This window comes from Chrysochloris asiatica, unplaced genomic scaffold (assembly GCF_000296735.1).
Source record: "Chrysochloris asiatica unplaced genomic scaffold, ChrAsi1.0 scaffold00159, whole genome shotgun sequence".
NCBI classification, from domain to species: Eukaryota; Metazoa; Chordata; class Mammalia; order Afrosoricida; family Chrysochloridae; genus Chrysochloris; species Chrysochloris asiatica.
The window spans coordinates 5,398,273-5,422,119 of record NW_006408677.1 but is presented as its reverse complement, the minus strand read 5'-3'; the positions used below and the strand labels follow the sequence as shown (position 1 = coordinate 5,422,119).

At 36.9% G+C, this 23,847-nt stretch overlaps 1 protein-coding gene across 1 annotated transcript in view; it reads left to right on the top strand.

Annotated features, from left to right (window-relative positions):
* NRK (Nik related kinase) overlaps positions 1–23,847 on the top strand; it is a 213,448-nt gene that overhangs the window by 3,126 nt on the left and 186,475 nt on the right. The window contains exon 2 of the mRNA XM_006871057.1: positions 4,949–5,014. Within this exon, the coding sequence (XP_006871119.1) occupies positions 4,949–5,014 (66 nt within the window). The remainder of the gene's footprint in view (positions 1–4,948; positions 5,015–23,847) is intronic.

Genomic DNA, 23,847 nt, shown 5'->3' with positions numbered 1-23,847 from the left:
TTGTAAATTGGAGAAGCAAGGAAGTGAGGGGGATTATATTTTTCTTTTCAGAATACCTTAAAGTTAGAAACATGAAAGAATCAACCTAATTATCAGAGTTAATTAATGAGTGGTGCTAATTTGTACCGAATAAGTACTTCTTATTGGTGATAGAACAGTTTAAAAAATCCAGAGATTTGTCTTTCCTTTTTGAAAACAGAATTACAAGACCTTACATCTTTATACATATCTGTGAATATGTGTGTATGCGATAATCATATCTGTAACAGTATCTTGGCATGTAGGTAGGTATGCGTACAGATACGTACTTATATATGTATGTATGTGTGTATATATATATATATATTTTTTTTTTTTTTTCCTGTGATACCCAAAACTTGAGACTGGAAACTATTTCTTCATCTCCAAATCTGGCATGTCTTTCATTATGATAGTCCCCTTTGCCTTCTGTGCTCATATGGCAATGACATTCCTCACGGCTGTGGCCTTGGTATTTGACACTGCCAAGTGTAGTTTTAATCTATATTGGGGTCAGAATTAGGCCTGGAGGACAGTAGTGGCAGAGGTGATCTGAAATAGCTCATGATCCAAAATCTATATTTGAGTTACATTAGGTTTATATTTAAATATAACTGCCAACTTTCCCAGCTTTCTACCACCCAGACCAAGCCTGCTTTCCACATTTCACTCATGAAAAACTTCCCACTTTACCAAGTACCTTAGTCCCCATTGTTTTGAAGTAATTTTACATTTGAGTCTTCAAGGATTGATACATTTTGCATATGTATTACATATCCTAGTATACTTAGCATGACATATTACTTCAATGTATTGTCTTTTCTCTTTACAGTCTTGAACAGTGTACTTCACATGATGGTGAATAAAATCTTAGAATCTTGTCAAATTGTAACCCACTGCCAAATTGGACCCACTGCCAAAGATTCTGGTTTCATAGTTCCATGTTAGAGACCAGTAATCTCTATTTTTAACTAGATTGTCTTGACGATTCTCATGTAGAAGGAACCCATGCAGCTTATACTGGTATAGAGAAAGAGGTTTACCTTTCTAAATGCTCCTCGTGAATTGTGAAGCCCATTCCTCCAAGAATCTCTGAAACTCATTCTGACACTTCTGTTTATCAGATCCACCATCTTCAGGCTCTCTCTTCATAAACTTTTCATATGTATTATTATTAAATATAGAAGAAGAAAGACTCCACTATATCCTTCACAATTCTGACCTTGATTTACTGTCTGCCTCTCAATATTATTCTTCACTGTGCAAAATCTAAAATCACATCTCAAATTTGACCATTGACTTCTTTGTTATCCATATTGACTATTGATTGATCCATTCTCTCCTTAATCTCTGCCATATTTGGTCCTGTGAATCATCCTCTGCCTCTGAAAGTCTTCCCTTGACCAGTAAACACTGCCTTCTAGTGGTCTTTTTTCTTCCTGTTACACTGACCACTCCTCAAACCCTCAGCCTTTAATGAAAGTATTCATCAAGGTGCTTTCTATTTCTCAATCCCTTTGATTTCAAAAGACAGCAACAACCTTCAAATTTCTGGCTTCAGGGAGAAGCCAGACTAAAATTTGTAAATTGCAGGAGATAATTTAGATACATACAAAGATATAACAAACAGGTAAATTATTTTCCTAATAACTTTTGCTTCAAAAATGTTTTATGAGTTAGATTTTTAGTAGTTACTTTTGAAAACAGCTATTACAAAATTGGGGTTTCTTGTTTACTGCTCATATTGTCTACCCAAGTGAGACACCAAAACATAATAAACCCCCAAATCTCCAAGTTAATATATCAAAACCCAAACCCACTCCAAAGAGTAGATTCCCACCTTGTACAAGGTTTCAGGGTCTGTAAATCTTTACAGAACCACAAAGTCTCATGTTTCTCCCACAGAGCAGCTGATGGGTTTGAGCTGCTAGCTTTGTGCTTAGCAGACCAGTGCTTATCCTACAGTGCTGTCAAGACTTCTATAGAATGTTGTTGTTGCTGTTGTTGTTATGTGCCGTGGAGTTGGTTCCAACTCATAGCGCCCCTGTACAAGGTTTCCGAAGCTGTAAATCTTTACGGGAGCAGAAAACCTCATCTTTCTCCCAGGAACAGCTGGTAGTTTCGAACTGCTGACCTTGCGGTTCGCAGCCCAATTCGTAACCACTACGCTACCAGAGCTCCTAATAGTCATGTATATAAAAATCTTTCTTCTTATCTTGTGGTGGCTGATCAGAGGAGAAGATCAAGTAGTCATGGAGACTCCAAAAGGAAGATTCCTTTTTTTCCATCTTTGAGATCCCAAAACTAATTTACTACAACTATAATTCAGTGAAAAATACTCTATGAAGAATTGGGTCTTATTTTAGTAATTTACTTAGTTTCTTCTCAGCTTTTCCCAGTTTGACAATTCTTTAATCTGGAAAAGTGTGGATTTGGTGGAGGTAGGGGTAAAATACCACTTAAAACTAATAAAAATAGAATGTTAGAATATATGCATACTTCATTGGGTTGCCTTTAGGAACAAAGGAGATTAAAAATGAACTGTTTCATAATTATGATGGTTTGATTATTTTCAGGCAGGAAGATGTTTCCAACCAATTGAATGTAGATAAAATGAGGCTTCCATGAATCTCCACAGCTATTTTATGTCCCAATTTATTTTCTTGGCATCTCTTTTGAGTAATTAAATGTCGTTGTTAGCTGTCGTCAAGTTAACTCTGACTCACAGTGACCCTACGTATAACAGAATGAAACATTGCCCAGTAACTAGATACCTGAGTCCAAATCTGAGTTAGGTACTTATGTTATTGAAGGCTAGAGCAATAATTAAATAACTGTAACACTGTTTGTGCTCAAAGATTAAGAAGTAAAGGTCAAACAAAGAATACAGTAGTTCTCTACTACATGGTGTTTTATTTATTTATTTATTTTTTTTTCAGCTAAAATGTAGCCTTGACTATAACAAAGAATGGCTCACCAATAGGAATCAGCCAACATATTTGATTCTTTTGACAGATGGCTAGAAGCTGTTTCTCCAGAGTTAATGGTTTCTAATATAAATTCCTCAATGATATCCTCCAAAGAAATATGCCAAAATGATAAAGTCTTCAAGTCAGTCCTTAGTAACTTGTTGGATAACATTTTCTGATAAACCTTTCAATGACTTACAATAAAAGTCATGTTAGTTATCAAGAGCACTATAACAATCTAATTTTACATATCCAGAATTCTCAAAAATATTATTTAAAATACATTTTACGTTTTCATAGGTGTCTATTACCTGAAATATTTGCTTATTAATGTTATCTTAAATGTTGTAACATTACTTTTGATGATTATTTTCAGGAAATAAGTTGTTTTCTCTAACAATGGTTTTCTCAATTAACTGGAAATATCTGATTTTTTGAGTGGTGGCATCTGATTTTTTTTTTTTTTCCTGTAGAATTTAGATCTGAGAAATCAGTTAACAGAACACTATAGTTTTATATGTAAGAAAACTGAGTCATAGAAAGCATAAAAAGTGCTCATGTAATTAATTAACAGCAGAGTTGGGGTTAAAATTGAAGTTGCCTGACATTGTTGAGTTGAGTACTTGTTGACTAAATTAATGCCAGAACTGCATCATTTTCCTATCACAGTTTTGCTAGATGATGCAAATATAACATCCGTTTTAAGAAATCGGTAGTTTCAGTCACATACTTTGCATCTGTTCAATGGTTTTTCTTTTTAGTTCATATTTAAAGATGATAAAATGTGCTTTCGGTGATGCATGGGAAGTTAAAAACATTTGCCAAATGCCCCTACCATTTTGTATATAAATAGCCATCTACCCATGTCTCATATAAGTTTCACTAAAATAACAAAAAATAGGCTGGTATACTAAAAATTTAAGCAGTGATAGAATTTAAGAACATATATTTTTGTTGTGAACAAGAAGGGAATATCCATATTATAAGGTAAGAAAATGTGTTTAAAGATGGATATGGATGCTTTAGGAAGCTATCCCTAAGAATGTTTTATATATATATATATTCTCTTATGGTGTCATATTTAGGATTAAAACAGATGAAAAATCATCAGTAAATGCATACTATGGTGATATTTACTTAAAAATTGTCTAGTTATTATTTTTCCAAATGATGTTTCTTTATCTTTGATGAATCATATTTGTGAATGATCTTGCTTTGTGAATCCTATTTAGAAAGACAATATTTCTTAAGATTCTACTCCATAAATCAATCATTGAAACTTTATATCCGGAGTCCTGGTGTGGCACTGTAGGGTAAGCACTAGAGTACTAAACTAAAGGTAAGTGGTTCAAACCCATCAGTCACTCCTTGGAAACACTTTACAGGGTTGCTATGAGTCAGAACAGACTTGATGGCACTTGACAACATCAACATAGATTTTATATCCAGTATTTACTCATCATTGCTGCATGTTAAACTTTCTGTTTGTCTGGTTAGCTCTCAGAAGATGGATACTAAAAGAGTACTTCAATTGCAAATAAATTAGCTTATTTCTATTTTTATTAGTTTTATAATTGCATTATGAATATATTCAGCTTTTCATAATTTCATGCATTTTTTAACTTTATGATAATTCAATTTGTTGTTGTTGTTAAGTGCCGTAGAGTCGATTCTGACCCATAGTGACCCTGTATAGGGTTTCCAAGGAGCAGCTGGTGAGCTTGAACCACAGACCTTGCAGTTCAAATGACTTTGCAGTCTGACGCATTTTAGCCCACAGTACCCACAACCCTTAATGTCCATATCATGTTTCCTTTTTGTAAATGACTACATTCAGTCCAAAAATTTTTTCAATTTTTTTCCCCATGGAACTGCTAAGGGAATAAGGTACATTAAAAATTACCATTCATGATAGTTAAATACCCCAAGAAGACTGACAGTTTTCCTTTTACATTTTACAGGATCCGACTGGAATATTCTCACTGGATAAGACCATTGGCCTTGGTACTTATGGCAGAATCTATTTGGTAAGTGAAGCTAGCTTATTCATTCTTTATTTTCTAGGAGCAGCAATAATCAAGAGTCAATATTCCAAATTGTAAATCAAAGAAAGTAAAAGACAATATCTCACCTTGACAGATGAACCAAATTAAAATAGCTCAGTGACACCTGTAAGAATTATTATTTATTATAACAAAATGAATGGAATGTCAAATTTATAGTGAACCAAGTAAACAAATATAGGATCTAAAATTTACTAGCAGAAAGAGAATAAAATAAAATCACCAATGGGAAAAAAGAACTTAAAATGTACCCAAATAAAAATAACACTTGCTTTATGTTATACATCCATATCATTCTAATTACTCACATTCAGCTTTTAAACTGCATGTTATAAGATGAAAAGTTCCCATTATTTCTATGCCATAGTGTACATGAGTATATATACGTGTGTGTGAGAGAATTTGCTAAAGAATGTAACAACAAAAGCAACAAAAACAAAACCCTTTTTGCGTTTAATGATTATTTTTTTAATTAAGCACCAAGTATGTGCTAGGCACTATGATAGTCACTGAGGATAAAGTGATAAATAGAATGTACAAGATTCCTGCTGTTCTGGAACTGATTAACTATGAGTATACATGAAGGGTAGGGTGGGCCAGGGAAAGCACATATATTACATAAACAATCACAGAAATAAAGTATAGTTACAATTGTAATATATGCTCTGTAAGAAACTTCCCAGTTGTATGCAAGTATAGAATGCGGGATGGGGAATTAATTTAGATTTATGTGAAATTGTCAGTGCTGGCCTCCCTGAGGAAGTGACATTTAAACTGATACCATGAGGATAAAAATGAACTAATCAAGATGAGGTTGCATAGGATGATATGAATGCATTCTAGGTAGAAGCAGTGGCAATGCTAAGGAGCGATAGGGAGGGGTTATAGCAGCTTGGTCACTTTGACCAGGTACTTTTATCCCCACTTTTTAATATGGGGAGCTGCTATTTTCTCAATCATATATAAAGTGGTGCCCAGCTACCACTATCAACTACTCTCAAAGGGACCATATCAGAATGCCTTGGGTAGAGTGGGGAAAAAATGTGGAACAAAACTCAAAATCATAAAAAACAAAAACAAAAACAAAACAGGGTTACTGGCCAAATAGAAACTGGTAGAACCCCTGAGACTATATTTAGCCCAAATTTACATAAACAACATTCTCTCCTTTCACAGGCCAATTCCTCAAAAACCCAATCACTGCCCTTAGGCCTATCTTTGTTCTAGTTTTACCACACATCGTCTATATATGGATTATATATCTGGTACAAGCCTTGAGAAAGGAGATTCTTTGTAATTCATATAAGGGTGCCCTTTGCTTGAGTAGCCTTGAAGCTTGAGGGCTGCATCTGCCCAGAGTGGTCTTCTTTTCTCAGGCTGGGGGAAGTGATTTATGAAAATTCACACAAAAGTGCCTTATAGTATTAATAGCCTGTGGAAAATTTCTAAAGGCTGAAAGAACCTTATATAGATAAGAAAGTATACCAGTATTCATGGTAAAAGTTTTTTCAAACTCTTTGACTTTACCTGTCAACATAACCAATAAGCTATATAAACTGATATGGTACAGATGCAAATATGCTATATATGTTACCTCAGTTTTATCATAGACTGAATGATTAGTTTACATTTGTGTGACCTGGGTCAGTTGTGCTATACTGAACTAGAGATATCGATACATACAAAAACTCCTCTACTTTATGTCACATTTACAATATCTATGACTCTATACATATTTTGGAGTCCTGGTGTGGTGCTGCAGGTTAATGCACTGGACTGCAGGGTTGCTATAGGTCAGAACAGACTCAATGGCATTTAACAATAGCAACATACGTATTTTAACTTTTGAGGTGTGTATGTGTGTGTGTTTGTACTTATACTCATTAAGACGTATAGAAATCTCTCCACCAGCAGATTTAAAAAATAAAAACTTTGGTGTCACATGAAAAAAAACAGGTAAGTTTAGGTAACACAGGAAGATGGTTTATCATTGTCAACTATCAGAACTGTGTTGTCATAAAAAAAAGAAGATAAGTCAAGGGGTAAAAAAGGTAAGTTGTGCATGAAAATTGCTGCAATTATGTATATATACATATACCAGATTTTTTGAGATATGATACATATTTTATAAAATTTCCCCCTTTAAGTGCAGAGTTTGGTCAAACTTTAATCTTATAATAACCACCACAATCAAGATTTTCAACATGATATATCTTAAATTATCAAGTTGGCCTCCGAAGGAACACTGGTGGACCAATGGTTAAATTACTGGGCTGCAGATTTAAATTGCCAGTGGCTCAGTGGGAGAGAAGACCTGGTAATCAGTTTCTTTGAAGGTTATACTCTAGAAAATCTGATGGGGCAGTTCTATTCTGCCGTATATGCTCACAGTGAGCCAGAATTGACTGGACAGTACAAAATAACAGCCTTCAAATAACACTTTTTTTTCACTTCACTGTGTTCTACATTCTACTTTGGTGAGTAGTAAAAGGTGCAAAAGTTGGTCTTTCCTTGTCCAGAGGAAAGTAGAATGATGAAAGTAAGAGATGCATGGAGATAATTAGTCCAATAGGCCACAGGGATATCAGTCTCCATGATCCTGATAATAAGATGGTAGCATCCAGATAACACTATCAACTTTTGTGAAAGGGATCACATTAGGAGGTCTTGGGTAGAATGGGAGAAAAGATGTGGAACAACACTCAACATCATTTTTAAAAGACCAGATTTACTTGTCAAATACAGATTGGTAGAATCCCCTTAGAGTATGACCCTTCACATCCCTTCAGTAAATGAATTTACGGCTCAATTTTCAGCTAAATAGCAGACAGGTCTATAAGGGAAATACTAACACTAGGGAACCATACACACTTTAGAATCATCAACCATTTTAAGTCAAAGGGGCAAAATATACTCAAGGACAAAGTTCAAAAGGAAAAACGGAACAAGGAAACATGGAGGATGTGGGATAGGTGATATTAAATTCTAGGGATTGTAGTTAATGACATGAAACAAGATGTGTAGGTATGATTAAATGGAAAACTTTATAAACTTTCACCCAATTTGCAATAGTCTTTTGTTTTATTTTAAGAATATGCTTATATACTCAATTCTTTCCTCCAATCTTGTATGCTATGATTAGTTTTTATACATTTTACTTTTACATATGCCATAAACTCAAGATGCTATTACTTTCTCTCCTATACTCACTTCTATTAAAAGAATTAGATAATCAGTTATGTTTCAGAGTAATTAGAAATAAGAAATTCTTTAAATATATTTGTCTTCACTGTAACCATTTAAGGAGCCTGGATGGAGCTGTGGTGAAACTATTTCTCTGCTAACAAAAATTCAGAAGTTCTAACCTACCATCTGTCAGCTTGAGGACTAGGGTGCGCCTGACCCAGGCCATTGTGTTTTCAATAGCCTCATATGGATGCGAAAGCTGGACAGTGAATAAAGAGGATCGTAGAAGAATTGATGCCTTTGAGTTGTGGTGTTGGAGGAGAATACTGAGGGTGCCATGGACTGCCAAAAGAACCAATAGATCTGTTTTGGAAGAAGTGCAGCCAGAGTGCTCCTTGGAGGCCAGGATGGCTAAGCTTCGTCTCTCCTACTTTGGACATGTAGTCCGGAGGAAACAATCGTTGGAGAAGGATGTCATGCTGGGTAGGGTGGAGGGTCAGAGGAAAAGAGGAAGACCTCCAACGAGATGGATCGGCCAGGTGGCATCATTGATGGACTCGGGGGTGGCAGCGGTGGTGAGGTTGGCCCAGGATCGAGCATTGTTTCATTCTGCTGTGCATGGGGTCACTATGAGTCGGTTCCGACTCGATGGCACCTGACAACAACAACAACCTATCATCTGCTCAGCAGGAGAAAGATACGACAGTTGGCTTCAGTAGAGCTCTGTTGTTGTTGTTGTTATGTGCCATCGAGTCGGTTCCGACCCATAGCGACCCTGTATAGGGTTTCCGAGGGTGTAAATCTTTACGGGAGTAGAAAGCCTCATCTTTCTCCCGCGGAGCAGCTGGTAGTTTCGAACCGCTGACCTTAAGGTTCGCAGCCCGATTCGTAACCACTATGCTACCAGAGAGCTCTACAGCCTTGTAAACCCTACTCTGTCCTACAGGGTTGCTATGAATTCAAATCAACAAAAAGGCAATGCGTTTGGATATTTAGGATTTAGTTGTTTATAGGATCTTTACTTCTTTGTGTAGATCCAAGTTTCTTCTGTCTAGTATTATATTCCTTGTGTTTAAATAATTTAGCATTTTTTACCTTGCAGGCCTTCAGGTAGTGAAAAGTCAGGGTTTTTGTGTTTTGTTTTTGTTTTCATTGCTAAGGTGTTTATTATCCTGAGGGTCTCTGAGCCTCTTTAATTTTATGGTTTGACATATTTCATTAAAATTTAATATCATTGGACTCAAAATGCTACTACTATGTCTCCTATACTTCTATTTCTAAAAAAATAAGGGTAGTTAATTATGTGTTAGAGCAATGAAAAATAAGAATATATATGTTGTTATTATTGTTGTTAAGTGCCGTCGAGTCGGTTCCGACCCATAGTGACCCTGTATAGGGTTTCCGAGGCTATAAATCTTTATGGGAGCAGAATGCCTCATCTTTCTCCTGCGGAATAGCTGGTAGTTTCGAACTGCTGGCCTTAAGGTTCGCAGCCCGATTCGTAACCACTACGCTACCAGAGCTCTCTCTCTCTCTCTCTCTCTCTCTCTATATATATATATATATATATATATCTTCACTTCAGTAATTTAAGGAGTCATTAAGTCATTACAGGAGAGGTAACTTATTGTGGTGGAAAACATGCCTGCTTTGGAACCTGGTATACCTGCTTTAGTGCTTATTTCATCATTAACTGGTTGTATTATCTTAAGTCACTTAACTTCTGTGGGCATAAAATTTCTTACTTATAAAATGTAGTTTATAATACCTACTTAGCAAAACTACCACTTGTCTGGCAGTTTGTCATATTGTGGTGGCTTGCGTGTTGCTGTGATGCTGGATGCTATTCCACCAGTATATTAAATACAAGCAAGGTCACCCATGGAGTACAGTTTTCAGCTGAGCTTCCAGACTAAGATAGATTAAGAAAAAGAAGAAGCAGACTACTTATGAGTGTTTAGCCACTGAAAACCTTATGAACAGCAGTGGAACACTGTCAGCACCAGAATATTGAATATTGAAACATGATGAATAGCACCAAAATATTGTCAAATTTTTGGAAGATGATCTTCTCAGGCTGGACAGAACTCAAAATACGACTGGGGAATAGCTGCATCTTCAAAGTAGAGTTGACCGTAGATGATGCGAATAGAGTAAAACTTCCAGGAACTTCATTTGCTTACAGGGTGTGACTCAAAATGAGGAGAAATAGCTGAAAATATTCATTAATAATCAGAACATGGAATGTAACAAGTTTGAATCCAGGGAAATTGGAATTTGTCAAAAATAAAAAAGAACACATAAAAATCAATATCCTAGGCATTAGAGAGCTGAAATCAACTGGTATTGGTTGTTTTGAATCTGACAATCACATGGTTTGACAAGTTGAAGAGGAATCATGTTGCATTCAGCATAAAAAAAAGAAACGAAAAGAAAAGAAATATTTCAAGATCTATCTTGAAGTATAAGGCTGTCTGTGATAGGATAATATTCATATGCCTACAAGGCAGACCAGTTAATAGTACTATTATTCAAATTTACACATCAACCACTAAATCCAGTGATGATGAAGTTAAAGAATTCTACCAACATCTTCAGTCTGAAATTGATCAAGGCATCAAGATTTATTGATAATTATTGGTGATTGTAATGCAATGGTGGAAACAATGAGGAAGGATCAGTAATTGGAAACTATGGCCTTGGTGATAGAAACAATGTTGGTGATCCCATAATAGAATTTTGTAATACTAATGATTTAATCATTGCAAATACCTTTTTTAAACAACATAAAAGATGACTGTACACATGGAATTCACAAAATGGAATACATAGAAATCAAATTGACTATATCTGTGGAAAGAGATGGTGGAAAAGTCAATATCATCAATCCAAACAAGGTCAGGGGCAGACTGTGGAACAGACCATCGACTACACATATGCAAGTTTAGAATGAAGCTGAAGAAAAAGGAAACAAGTCCACAAGAGCCAAAATTTGACCTTGAATATATCCCACCTGAATTTGGAGATCATCTTAAGAACAGCTTTGAGGCAATAGACACTAATGAACAAAGATCAAGAAAATCATACAGGATGAGCACAAAAGGTCATATAGAGGACAACAAGGAAGGAAAAGACCAAAAGGAATCTCAGAGGAGATTCTAAAACTTACTTACCAGTGTAGAAATTCTAAAGCAAATGGAAGAAATGAGGAAGTAAAAAGCCAAACAGTAAATATTAAAGGACAGCTTGAGAAGACAAAGTACAGTATTTTGATGAATTATGCATAGAAAACCAAAAGGGAAGAAAATACCCAGCATTTCTCAAGCTGACAGAACTGAAGAAAAAATTCAAGCCTCGACTTGGACTATTGAAGGATTCTACGGGCAAAATATTGAATGATTCAGAAAGCATCAAAAGAAGAAGGAAGGAATATACAGAGGCACTGCACCAAAAATAAATGGTTGATGTTAAATCAGACAATATCATTAACATCCCATGCTAGTAAAATCTTGCTGAAGATAATTTTAAAAACAGCTGTAAGAGTACATTGACATGGAACTGACAGTATCAAACAGGGTTCAGACAAAGATATAAAAGGAGGTATGTACTTTCTGTTGTCAGATGGATGTTGGCAGACAATAGAGAATATCAGAAAGATGTTTACCAGTGCTTTATTGACTATGAAGAGACTTCCACTATGTGGATTATGACAAGGTATGAACAACATTGCAGAGAATGGGTATTAAGGAATATTTAATTGTGCTCATGAGGAACCTGTACATAAATCAAGAGGCAGTCGTTTGAACAAGGGGACAGTGAATGTTTTAAAATCAGGAAAGGTGTGTACCAGGGTTATATTATTTCACCATAATTATCCATTATTTGCTGAGCAAATAATCCCAGAAGATGGACTATAGGAAGAAGAACGTGGTATTAGGATTGGAGGAAAACTCATTAACAACCTGCAATATGCAGATGACACAAGCTTGCTGGTTGAAAGCAAAGAGGAGTTAAAATACTTGTGATGAAGGTCAAAGACCACAGCCTTCATTATAATTTGCACCTCAGTGTAAAGAAACCAAAAATCCTTACCACTGAACCAATAAATAACATCATCATAAATGAAAAAAAGAAATTTAAGTTTCCTCTTCTTTATTCTGCTTGGATCCACAATCAACAGTCAGGGAAACAGTGACAGATTGGATTAGGCAAATCTGCTGCACAAGACCTCTTTAAAGTGTTGAAGAGCAAAGATATCAGTTTGAGGACTAAGGTGCATCATGGTATTTTCAATAGCCTGATATGCATGTAAAAGTTGGACCATGAATAAGAAGACTGTAGGAGAATGGATGCTTTTGTGTTATGGTGTTGAAGAGAATATTAAAAGTACCACAGATTACCAGAACAAACTGCTCTGTCTTGGAAGAAGTATAGCCAGAAAGCTCCTTAGCAGCCATGATGGCCAGACTTAGTCTCTCATACATCGGATATATTATCAGGAATGACCAGTCCATGGAAAACGACTTCATGCTGGGTAAAGTAGAAGGTCAGTGAAAAAAAGGAAAACTCCCATGGAGACTGATTGGCCAAGTGACAGCAGCAATGGGCTCCAGTGTCACAATGATTGTGAAGATGGTACAGGACCAAGCAGTGTTTCATTCTGTTGTGCTTGAGATCACTGTGAAATGGAACCAACTTGATGGCACCTAATAACAACAACAACAAACCTTTCCAAATTTGATTAAATTTAGAAACTGTATTTAAAATGCTTTGTGTAAAATAGCTGTGTTTACATAAAAAGCTATTATTATCATTGTTGTAACATTTATTTTTAAAATGCAGCCACACTTAAATAGTAAAAGATAAGATGATATTAATTATAGCATAACCACTTAGTATATCATTGTTCTCAAAAGTAAGGTTTATGAATTAATCTAGCAGAACAAAACTATACTGAAGATGTTAAGATATATAAAGCATTTCACATTGTATATATATTTTTAATTACAGCTATGTTAAAACATGGGTATGAAAAATGGTGAAATAAACGGTTAGAGAAGTGAGAAAGTATGTGTTTAACTTTTTCTATTTCATATTCTTTAAAGTGTTACATTACTTAGGTAAAGATCACACACATGTGTGTATTTTAAAGTCGACTCCTCACTTATTGAAATAAATGGCTGTGTTTCAAATATCAGGTAATCATGCAAAATAGTGCAAGTCAGGGCACACTGTTTTTTAGCACTGATGTACCCCCTGCTCTAATGTTCACCACCCAGCAGGCACCCCTTATATGTCTGCTCATGGCTTGGTGGGGTTCCCTTGCCCACCACACCTTCCCTACCACCATCTAAGGGTTGGAGTTTTTGGTGGTAGTCATGTGTTGCCTGACGTTCACTACATACAGGTCCAGATCCTCACCACTGAACAAATAACATCATCATAAATGAAAAATGCTTGAATAGATAAAAGAGGAGAAATAATGTTAAGATGCTTGACTGTCTTATGAATATTGGCTTCCCTTGCCTACTATTGTAAATAGACACTTGAGTGGGATATAAAGGAATATTGGGAAACATGATTATAGGAAGCTTGAAAGCCCGTTTTCAGCCTATAACTGATTGGAATACCTAAAGGGGTTATAGAACTTACCCAGTGAAACAGGCTTCTTAGGGAGCCCTTGTATTGTATAGGACCTTAGGTGGAATCCTAAGCCCCATCCAGAACCTTCTGAGGTGGGATATTCCGACTTGAAAGGACATGCAGATCAGCCTGGAGTGGCTAGAGGAACAGAATATACTTCCTGAAAGAAAGACAAGCAGGAAAAAAACAAAATCAAAACCAAAAATGGCATTCTGTTTGGCTATTACAAGAACAAGCAAGCTGTTCCACCTGGGAACCATCAAGTCAAGACAAAACCCCCTCCAAGACGGAAACTCAAAGGGAAAACACAAGCAGACATGTAAACTAGCTGGCAACCACGTTGGTCCACAGGTGAGTGGAAGTGGGGAAAAGTCTGTAATGAAGATATGGCCTGAGTTTGACCACATTCCATAGACTCCTGTCGACCTCGAGATGAGAGAGAGAAGAGGCTAGTTGGTCCAAAGTTTGGGGAGACTTGGGAACTCCTGAGCCCAGGGACATTGACCTAGTCATGAAGTCGGGGGGAGGGAGGGAAGACACACAAGAATGCCCAAACTTGCAGATAGTACCCATTTGACCTATCTTTAATGGCTTGATGACCAGAGATCAACTAGAGAAAGATAAAGAAATTTGATAAAAGAAGCAAGTGCCAACTGCTACAATTTGATGAACTTGACCTATACTTATGGATGTTGTTTTTGTTAAGTTCCATCGAGTTGGTTCCAACCCATAGCAACCCTGTATAGTGTTTCCAGGGAGCAGCTGGTGAGCTTCAACCACCGACTTTGTGGTTCAAAATGACTTTGCAATCCAGCGTATTAGCCAACAGTGCCACGACAGGACTCCACTTATGGATGTAGCAGCTGGAAATACCAATCGAGAAGGAAGAAGTCTTCACATCAAGGATCAAGCCTATCCCCTCAGTGTACAAGGTTAATAGGGAACGGTAACTTAGACACTGGCTACCTAAAATGGGGGAGGGGGGTTTCTATAAAGATACGAAGTGGCTGGCTTACAATTTTTCAAGAGGGAGTTTAGTTTTAGAGTGCGCAAGGGAAGGTAGAATCCCCACTGAATCAGGTCTGGTAAAGGGAGATGGGGACAAGATTCTTATGATTCAAAGAGTGAGTAATTGTTATCATGACTAATTGTGATTGTCAAAACTGTAAAAGTAGAAGTTTTGTAGCAAAAAGGAGGGAGTAGTTAATCTTACATTCCAGGAACAAAGGACCCTAGGACCATCAAGGAAGAAGAGCATGAGCAGAATGTGGGATCCTAACTAGAGATGCAGTGGCACCAGAGATGAAGGCAGAGATGAGGACATGGAGAGATAGAGCAGCTGAGAACTCTAGACTCATGGAAAGAGAAAGGCTGTGTGCTGGTGGCCAGGAGGGTGGTTTGCAGAATATGTCCATGGGTCGTTTAAATGATTATATATTCCTGAGTCTTTTTGTAAAATAAAACCAAAACAAAACAGAGGGAATAGAAGCAAATATTGTTGAATAATGATGCATGGAGGGGATAGTAGTCATTGCAATGAAATGAAATACGATGGATGAGTGCAAAACCAATGTTCTCTCATGTAAACTATCACTCAATCACAATAAAAGCTTTAAAAATATAAAAAATAATTGAAGAATGGATTCCAGTTGTCTTTTCTTCATTTTGCTTGGATCCACCATCAATACTCATGGAAGCAGCAGTCAGGAAATTAAGCGATGTATTACATTGGGCAAATCTACTGCACAAGCGTTGAAAGCAAAGATGTCAGTTTTAGGGTTAAGATGTTCCTGACCCAAGCCATGGTATTTTCTATAACTTCATATGCATGCAAAAGTTGAACAGTGAGTAAGATAGACCAGAGAAGAATTCATGCATTTTAATTATGGTGTTGGAGAAGAATATTAAAGGTACCGTGGATTGCCATAGGAATAAACAAATCTATGTCGGAAGAAGTATAACCAGAATGCTCCTTAGAAGGCAAGGTAGACAGACTTCGTCTCTCATTCTTCAGACATATTATAAGGAGGGACCAGTCCCTGGAGAAGTATATCATGCTTGATAAAATGGAGGTTCAGTGAAAAAGAGGGAGGTCCCCAAGGAGATGGATTGGCACTGTGGCAGCATCAATGGGTTCAAGCGTAGCAGCAATTGTGAGGAAGACAAAGAACCCAGCAGTGTTTAGGTCTGTTGTACACAGGCTTCTTATGAGTCAAAACTGATTCCAAAGCACCTAACAACAAGAACAGCAGCTCTTTTCCTTTGCTCCCAATCCTGCCTCCAACCACAAACTTCCTGCCTCCCACCAGCACCCTTCCTAGCACCTTCAGGCCCTCATACAACCTCCCTGTGCCCATCTTCGACCTCCTGTTATCCTGCACCCTACATGGCCAAACTGAGACATTGAGTTTAAACAGGAGTAGGCACCATCCCTCCTGTGACCTGACTGTCACCTAGGCCTTTGGTATATTGTCAGCGGTGATCTGCAGAGGGAAGCCTTGGTCTTATCATTTTGTCAAAACTATCATAAAATAGAAATGTTAAATATTGAGACAGCTGATAAGTGAGTAATATGTATATTTTAAGTAATGTTATTTTTAAGTGTCATCATGTCAGTTCCCTGTACAGGTTTTCCAAGGGCCACTGGTGGGTTTGAACTGATGATCTTGAGATTAGTAGTCCAGTGTTGATCCTACAGAGTCACACCAGAGCTCAAATAAGTACTGTTGTTGATAAGTGTCATGGAAATCAGTGCCGACTCATAATGTCCCTGTATAGGATTTCACAAGGGCAGAAAGCCTCATCTGTCTCCCACAGAGAGGCTGGCAGTTTTGAACCGTGGTCCTTGTGATTCACAGTCCAGTGCTTATCGTATGGAGCCATGGTACTCCCACAAGTGAATAATCAGTGTATCTAAATACAATATATATTTGTCTTATGCATAGTCCTATAAATTGTAAACAGTACCAAAAGTTGTATAAATAATCTTTATAACAAACTGGAAGCATAATACCATTCAAAATTAATGTTAAGAGTGACTCATAAGTCCTTTTGCTTTTTCAGCGTTGCCAACCACATCCCCTACTTCTGTTTGTTTTGGTTAAAATCTCTCCAATATCATCCAGCTTGTTTCCAAGGCCTAGTTCCAGGATAGTTTGCACTCTGGAAGTGTATCATTGTATATGGAAAATTCTTTTCAAAATACTGTTAATGTACCCCCTTAAATTTGATTTTTTTTTTTTTAATCAATGCTTGACACATTGCCTTTACTTACAAGTTTCAGCACACAGGTGAGGTTTAAGTTTTATTAAATACACATTCTGAGTTTAAAGTTGGAATCAGTAATGGGATCAGAAAAGAAGGAAAGAAATGCCATCCTCAAAGTTGATGACACACAAATTATGATATTTTAAATTAAGTTTCAGAAATATGGTACTGACATTTGGATTGCTAAGCCAATGAACCTATTGGATAGGGGTTTGAGTATTTTTCCTTTTAGACTGAAATTATGCTGTTTATTTGACTACCAAATGTCTAGCACCATGAATGCTTTCTTTTTAGGTAGGAAAGTTTGTGTTTTTTTTTCACATTCTTGCCATTTTGCAAATATAGCTCAATTCAGTCAGCTCGCAAATATTGCCTGATCACCCAAAAAGTGCATTAACACTGTACATTTTTTATATACATTGCAAGCCTTAGAAGCAAAAACTGAATTTGTGTTGAGTCCAGAAGCACACCAAATTGTTGTTCCTTCCTAGTGCACAACCACAAGTCCAGTACCATTTCTTCTCCCTAAGACACCGCCTTCTCCTGTCTTCTCCCTAAGACACCACCCTTTTCTTAAATATATTTCAAAAGTAGGGATCAGTCTTTTTTAAGTATTACTCAGTCAGCTCTAGCATAGGAAACATTTAATATACCCATTCAAAAAATATTATTTTAATGATCAAAATTTTCCATAATTAGAAGATTTCAAATATATACTTATTGAATGCCCACTCTGTCCCAAGTACTGTGCTAGGTGCTAGGCACTTATTATAATGATCTGAAAACATTTGAGGGAGAGTCATTCTTACTAAATTATTGTTAGTAGGAATAAGGAAGAGGCATTTCTTACATGACTATGACTTCTATGTTTGAGAAGTATATAATGGGTAACATGAAGGAAGGGGTAGATAGCCTGAGACTAGGTAAAAGAAAAAGTCTCTGAGTAGTATAAACAGTTTGTGCTAGACGACTAACCAAAAGATTAGTGGTTCAGTGTCACCCAGAGGTGTCTCTGAAGAAAGGCCTAGTCATCTACTTTCATAAGATTACAGCCATTGAAAATTCTACTATGAAGGTCAGCAAAAAAGAGGAATATGCCCAGTGAGATGGATTGGCACAGTGACAGCACCTATGGCCTCAAGCTTAAGAATTATTGTGAGGATGGTGCAGGAAAGGACACTGTTTCATTCTGTTGTACATAAGGTCACTATGAGTCGGAACTGACTCAATAGCACCTGACAACTCTGAAATACCTGGGCTTGCCATGAGTCAGAATTGGCTCAACAGGGTAAAAGAGGAAACAGTGATGCAGCTTTTCATCTTGGATATAGAAAATTCTTATGAATCTTCTTGATTCCTGGTGTGGTGCTTTGAGATCAGCATTGGACTGCGAACCACAAAGATGGAAGGTCAAACACACCTCGGAAACCCTATGAGCCGGGAACTAATGGCACTTAGAAACAACAGCAATGAATCTTCTAAATGAAACCCCAGGAACATGTTCTTCCTCAATAAAAGAACAGAGGCCAAATATTTGCAGTGGGTGTTAAAAGAAGCGGAGTAGGCTAAATAAATGGGGACCCAGTGGATGAAATTAGTGGAAAGTGCTGAGGCTAAAACGCCTTGAAGAAAATGGGATATTTCTTTCTTGACTATGATACCTCTTTAACCCAAGGCTTTGAGTTTTATATAAGCTTTATATATATATTAATTTACTTCTAACTCTCAGTAAAGCTTAAGAGAAGAAACAGTTATTAGAAAGATAGGAACCAAAGGGAACAGTGAAAGTCATATGGGGGATTTGTGTTATCAAGAATTCACAATTAAATTTTTCTACTACTACACTAATCTGCTATTTGTTGAAAAATTTGAATTCTATATTTATTGTGTTAGTATAAAGCAAAAACCATTGCCTCATATCTTCAGATACGTTAACCTACTTGGTTTTTAGAAAATTATTCTGGGGGCAGAAAATACAAGTTTAAATGGGGAGAGAAATACATGTTTGTAAATAAAAGTCAAGACTAATAAATTATTTACAACATGGTGACTTTAGTCAATCAGAGAGTCCCAAGGATATAAAAATCTTTATAAAATGTTAGTATGAATTGAACCTATAAATCTCCGTGGGTTGATATAATGTAGTTACTTAAAAACAGACATATAAAGTTGCCTAACTGATGCATAGCCTATATACTTAGAAGCTGTTTTTCATGTTTATGTGGGAAATTTTGTTAAACCATTTTAAAGAGTGATCAGGGTTGGTGAGGGCAGTGTAAGAAACATGAAGGTGGTTGAAGTATCAAGAATTGATTTATTTAATCCTCTAGAAGTTGACAACAACGAAAAGCTACCTAATTTGTTTGTTCTTCATTGTATTTCATGAAAGAAACACTTTAGAAAACAACTTCTAGGCAGTTCTTACTCTTGAAATAAGAATGAGTCTTAACTTAGTTTTAGGATGAGACTTTCCAAATTTCTACAAGGGATTAATGCACTGGACTGCAAAATCAGTTTGAAGCACAAGGTCAGCGGTTTAAGCTCACCAGCTGCTCCTCCTCGGAAACCCTATGCAAGATCTTTATGGGTCGAAACTGATTCCACGGTGCTTAACAACAACAAAGAACTTCATGAGAGTCCTGGCGTGGCACTGTAGGATAAACATTGGCTGGTGATTCAAACCCACCAGTTGCTCCTTAGAAACCTTATACAGAATCGTTTATGGGTCAAAACCAACTCGATGACACTTAACCACCACCACCAAAGAGCTTTTGAAGCCCTAGTGTTGCCGTGTTTAAAGTACATGGCTGCTAACCAAAAAGTTTTGCTCCTAGGGAGAAAGATGTGGCAGTCTGCTCCCAAATAATATTATTGAATTGCTTCTGACTCATAGTGACATTGCATAGAGTTTTTGAGATTGGCTGGTGAGTTTGAACTCTGACATTGTGGTTACCAGTCCAGTGCTTACCCAACAGCACCATACCATACCCTATGGGACAGTTCTACTCTTTCTTACAGAGTAGCTATAAGTAAAAATTGACTTGATAGCAACAAATTTGGTGTGCTGTTTTTGCTTTTTAACTGATTTTGTGGGTGGTATAAAAATTGCGTTTATAAATTAATATATAGCTCTCTGGAGGTGCCAAAGGAAAAGTGGAAAAATCTTGTAATTTTATGTGGCTAGAACAATAAGCTGAATGCAGGCAATAAGCTACTCTTACTAAACAAACAAACAAGCAAACAAAAACCTATAAGAAAAATTATACTAATCTATCAAAGAATATTAAAATATATCAGCAGTTCTTTATCTGCAGTCTTATTTTTCCTGCTCAGCTTCCTCCCAGCTTATAATTAATTCCTCCTCTACTAGACCATAGAGAAAAGGGGTGTGGGGAAGGAGAGAAAAGATACTTTGTGTGTCATTTCAATTGGAGAAATAATGATATTTATTTGGAGGTGGTTTATGTATAATTTGTGTTGGAAAATTAAAAAGTTCCATTTAGGTATGTCCTTTTTAGGTAAAGTCCCTTTATGGCAAGGAAAAGGAGGTTGGATTATTCATTCAGGTTCCCCTGTGGGGAAAGAAGATTGATTATATTTTAAGCACTGCCAGTAACATTTTGTATAAATCATTAACTCTGAAGGAAAAAAAAACAAAAACCCAACAACAACAAAAAACAAGAAACAAAAACACCACCACGATAAAAATATGACTAGTCTAAGAGTCCTCAGAGAAAGACAACTGTTCTTTGACTGTGAGAAAAAATAAATAAACCAAATTAAAATTATTTGGTATACAGATTTCGATGAGAAGTATAAAAGAGATTGAAATGTTGTGAAACATTTTAGCAATACTGATCTCAGTGTCCTAACAGTGTGGAGCATGTATTGAGTAATTACATTGTGCTTAAAGAGTCCTGATGGCACAGTGGGTTAAACATTGGGCTGCTAATTGAAAGACTGTTGATTCAAACCCACCAACCCGCTCCACCAGAGAAAGATGAAACAGCCTTCTCCTATACTATTTATCAGTCTCAGAAACACTATGGAGCAGTTCTATTCTGTCCTATAGTGTTTCTATGAGTTGGAAATGACTAGAAAGCAGTGTTATTTATTGCTATTTTTAAGCTGTGGTTAGTGCTTTATTTTTATGACTTGTCTATCATTTACATCTCATAGTAGCTTTATGAGGTGGATGTCATTGCTGTCATCCTCCTCCCATATCATAAATGAGAAGATTGAGGGTCCAAGGGCTTGAGTAATTGACCAAGTTCACCAGACTAGTAAATTGCAAAGTCACAAGTTAAATACAGAAATTAGCCATGTTCACCAGACTAGTTAGTTGCAAAGTCAAGAGTTTAAACAAGATTTGCCCGGATCCCAAAACTTTGTGCTCTCAACCACTATATTATACTCAGCTCATCATCTCCAAAGAATAATGTGGTGCTGATGGATAAGCACTGGACTGCTAACCACAAGGTCAGTAGTTCAAATCCACCACCTGCTCCTCAAAAACTCTATACAGGGTAGCTATGAATGGGAACCGATTTGATGGCACGTAACAACAATAACAGCATCATGTATAAAACCCAAACTAAAATTCATTTGCTTTGAGTCAACTCCAACTCTTCATGACCCCATGTGTATCAGAGTAGAACTATGCTCCAAAGGGTTTTCATTGGCTGAATTTTTGGAAGTAAATCATCAAGCTTTACTTCTGTTGCTCCTTTCGGTGTATTCAAACATTCAATCCTTTGTTTAGTAGCTGAGCGAAAACTATTTGCACCACTCAGTGACTTTCAACATGCATAAGTAAGGGCTTAAAAAAAAAAAAAGGATTCAACTAGATCAGCCAGTTGAAAACAATTCTGCATAAATGCAAATGCATCAGAAAGTGATGAAGATCATTCATGATATGTCTCTGTAGCATATGTATTTCCTTTGTATGGGCACTAATGCACACATTAGTCTGAAGTGCTTTGTGATGTTTTCCTCTGTTCGAGTTTGGAAGTGCTAGGGAGTACCTCTTGAATGGGACTTAATAGAATTGCAGAAGTGAATGGGGACAAGCAGACATGCTTTATAGGCCATTCAAAGCACACGAGCAGGCTCCCACTCAGACTCCTGGAAGCACTGGGAAGGCACAGATGTCTAAAAGACTCTAATCCATGGGACAACTCCAGGGCCAGGTGCATTTTTCCTCTTTTACCATTCCTACAGGGAATCTTAGGGAAAAGAGAAATGCCAATGGATCACTGAAGGTTGTTGTTATTGTTAAGTGCCTTTGAGACAGTTCTGACTCATAGCAACCATAAACACAACAGAAGGACCCTTCATCATCCTTTCAAATGTAACATTTGAGGCCATTGTTGCTGCCACTGTGCTAATCCATCTCACTGGGGTCTTCCTCCTTTTCTCTGACCCTCTACTTTACCAAGCATGATGTTCATTTCCAGGGACTGGTACCTTCTAATAGCATGTCTAAAATATGTAAGATGAAATCTTGTCCTCCTTGATTCCAATCAATATTCTGGCTGCACTTTCTCCAAGACAGGTTTAATTTTTTGGCACTCCATGGTTCCTTCAATATTCTTCCCCAACACCGTAATTCAAATGCATCAATTCTTCTAATGTCTTCCTTCTTTATTTTCCAGCTTTAACATGCATATGAGGTGATTGAAAATACTTTGGCTTGGGTCATGTGCATCTTACATCTCAAAGTGACATATTTGCTTTTTAGCAAACACCTCTTTTGCAGTAATATGTCCTTTGATTTTTTTTTTAACTGCTGCTTCCATAAGTGTTGATTGTAGATCCAAATTGCTGTACCTCTAAAAGATGAAATACAACCTCATTATCCCCATTTTGGAGGACTAGTTAATGATTGGTAGAAATATTAAGAACCAACAAATTTTAAAAGTAATGTGTGTATTTTGTAATGGATATCTTACTAGAAACATAGCTGAAAATGAAATACACACACATACTCTAAATAATAAAAAACACATTATTTAGAGTTCCCTAATTATTCTTAGGAGTTCTGGTGTGGCACTGTAGGATAAGTGTTGGACTGCTAACTGCAAGACAGTTCAAACCCACCAGCCATTCCTTGGAAATCCTATAGAGAGTCGCTATGAGTCAGAACTGACTTGAAGGCACTCAAAAGCAACAACATTGCTCCCTGCCTAAGAACTTTTCTTATAGTTGGGACTGGAATAAGTTAAATGCATGAGGCTTAGTGAAGTCCTGGTGTGGCCCTGAAGGATAAGCATTGCACTGCTAACCACAAAGTCAGCAGTTCAAACTTATCAGTAGCTTTGAGTCAGAAAATGACTGGAAAGCACCTTACAAAAACAACAACATGGGGCTAAATGGCCACAACTTGAAGGCTAGAGGGTGGCAGAGCTAAAGTGTTGAGGAGGTGAATGGAGATAATAAGGTCTTGATATTTAAATAAGGTGAATACTAGGTGTGTTGTTCAAGTAGTAGGATTGCAAGTTTGAACAGCATTTATAGATTAAGGCTTTTCTGGTGGTTAACCTCAACAAGAGTTTTGCATTCAGCCTAGTTCCTCCTGACTTGTCACAAAATAAAGTGGTGTAATGTCAGTGGAGCTCTGGTAGCGTAGTGGTTACGAATCGGGCTGCGAACCTTAAGGTCAGCGGTTCGAAACTACCAGCTGCTCCGCGGGAGAAAGATGA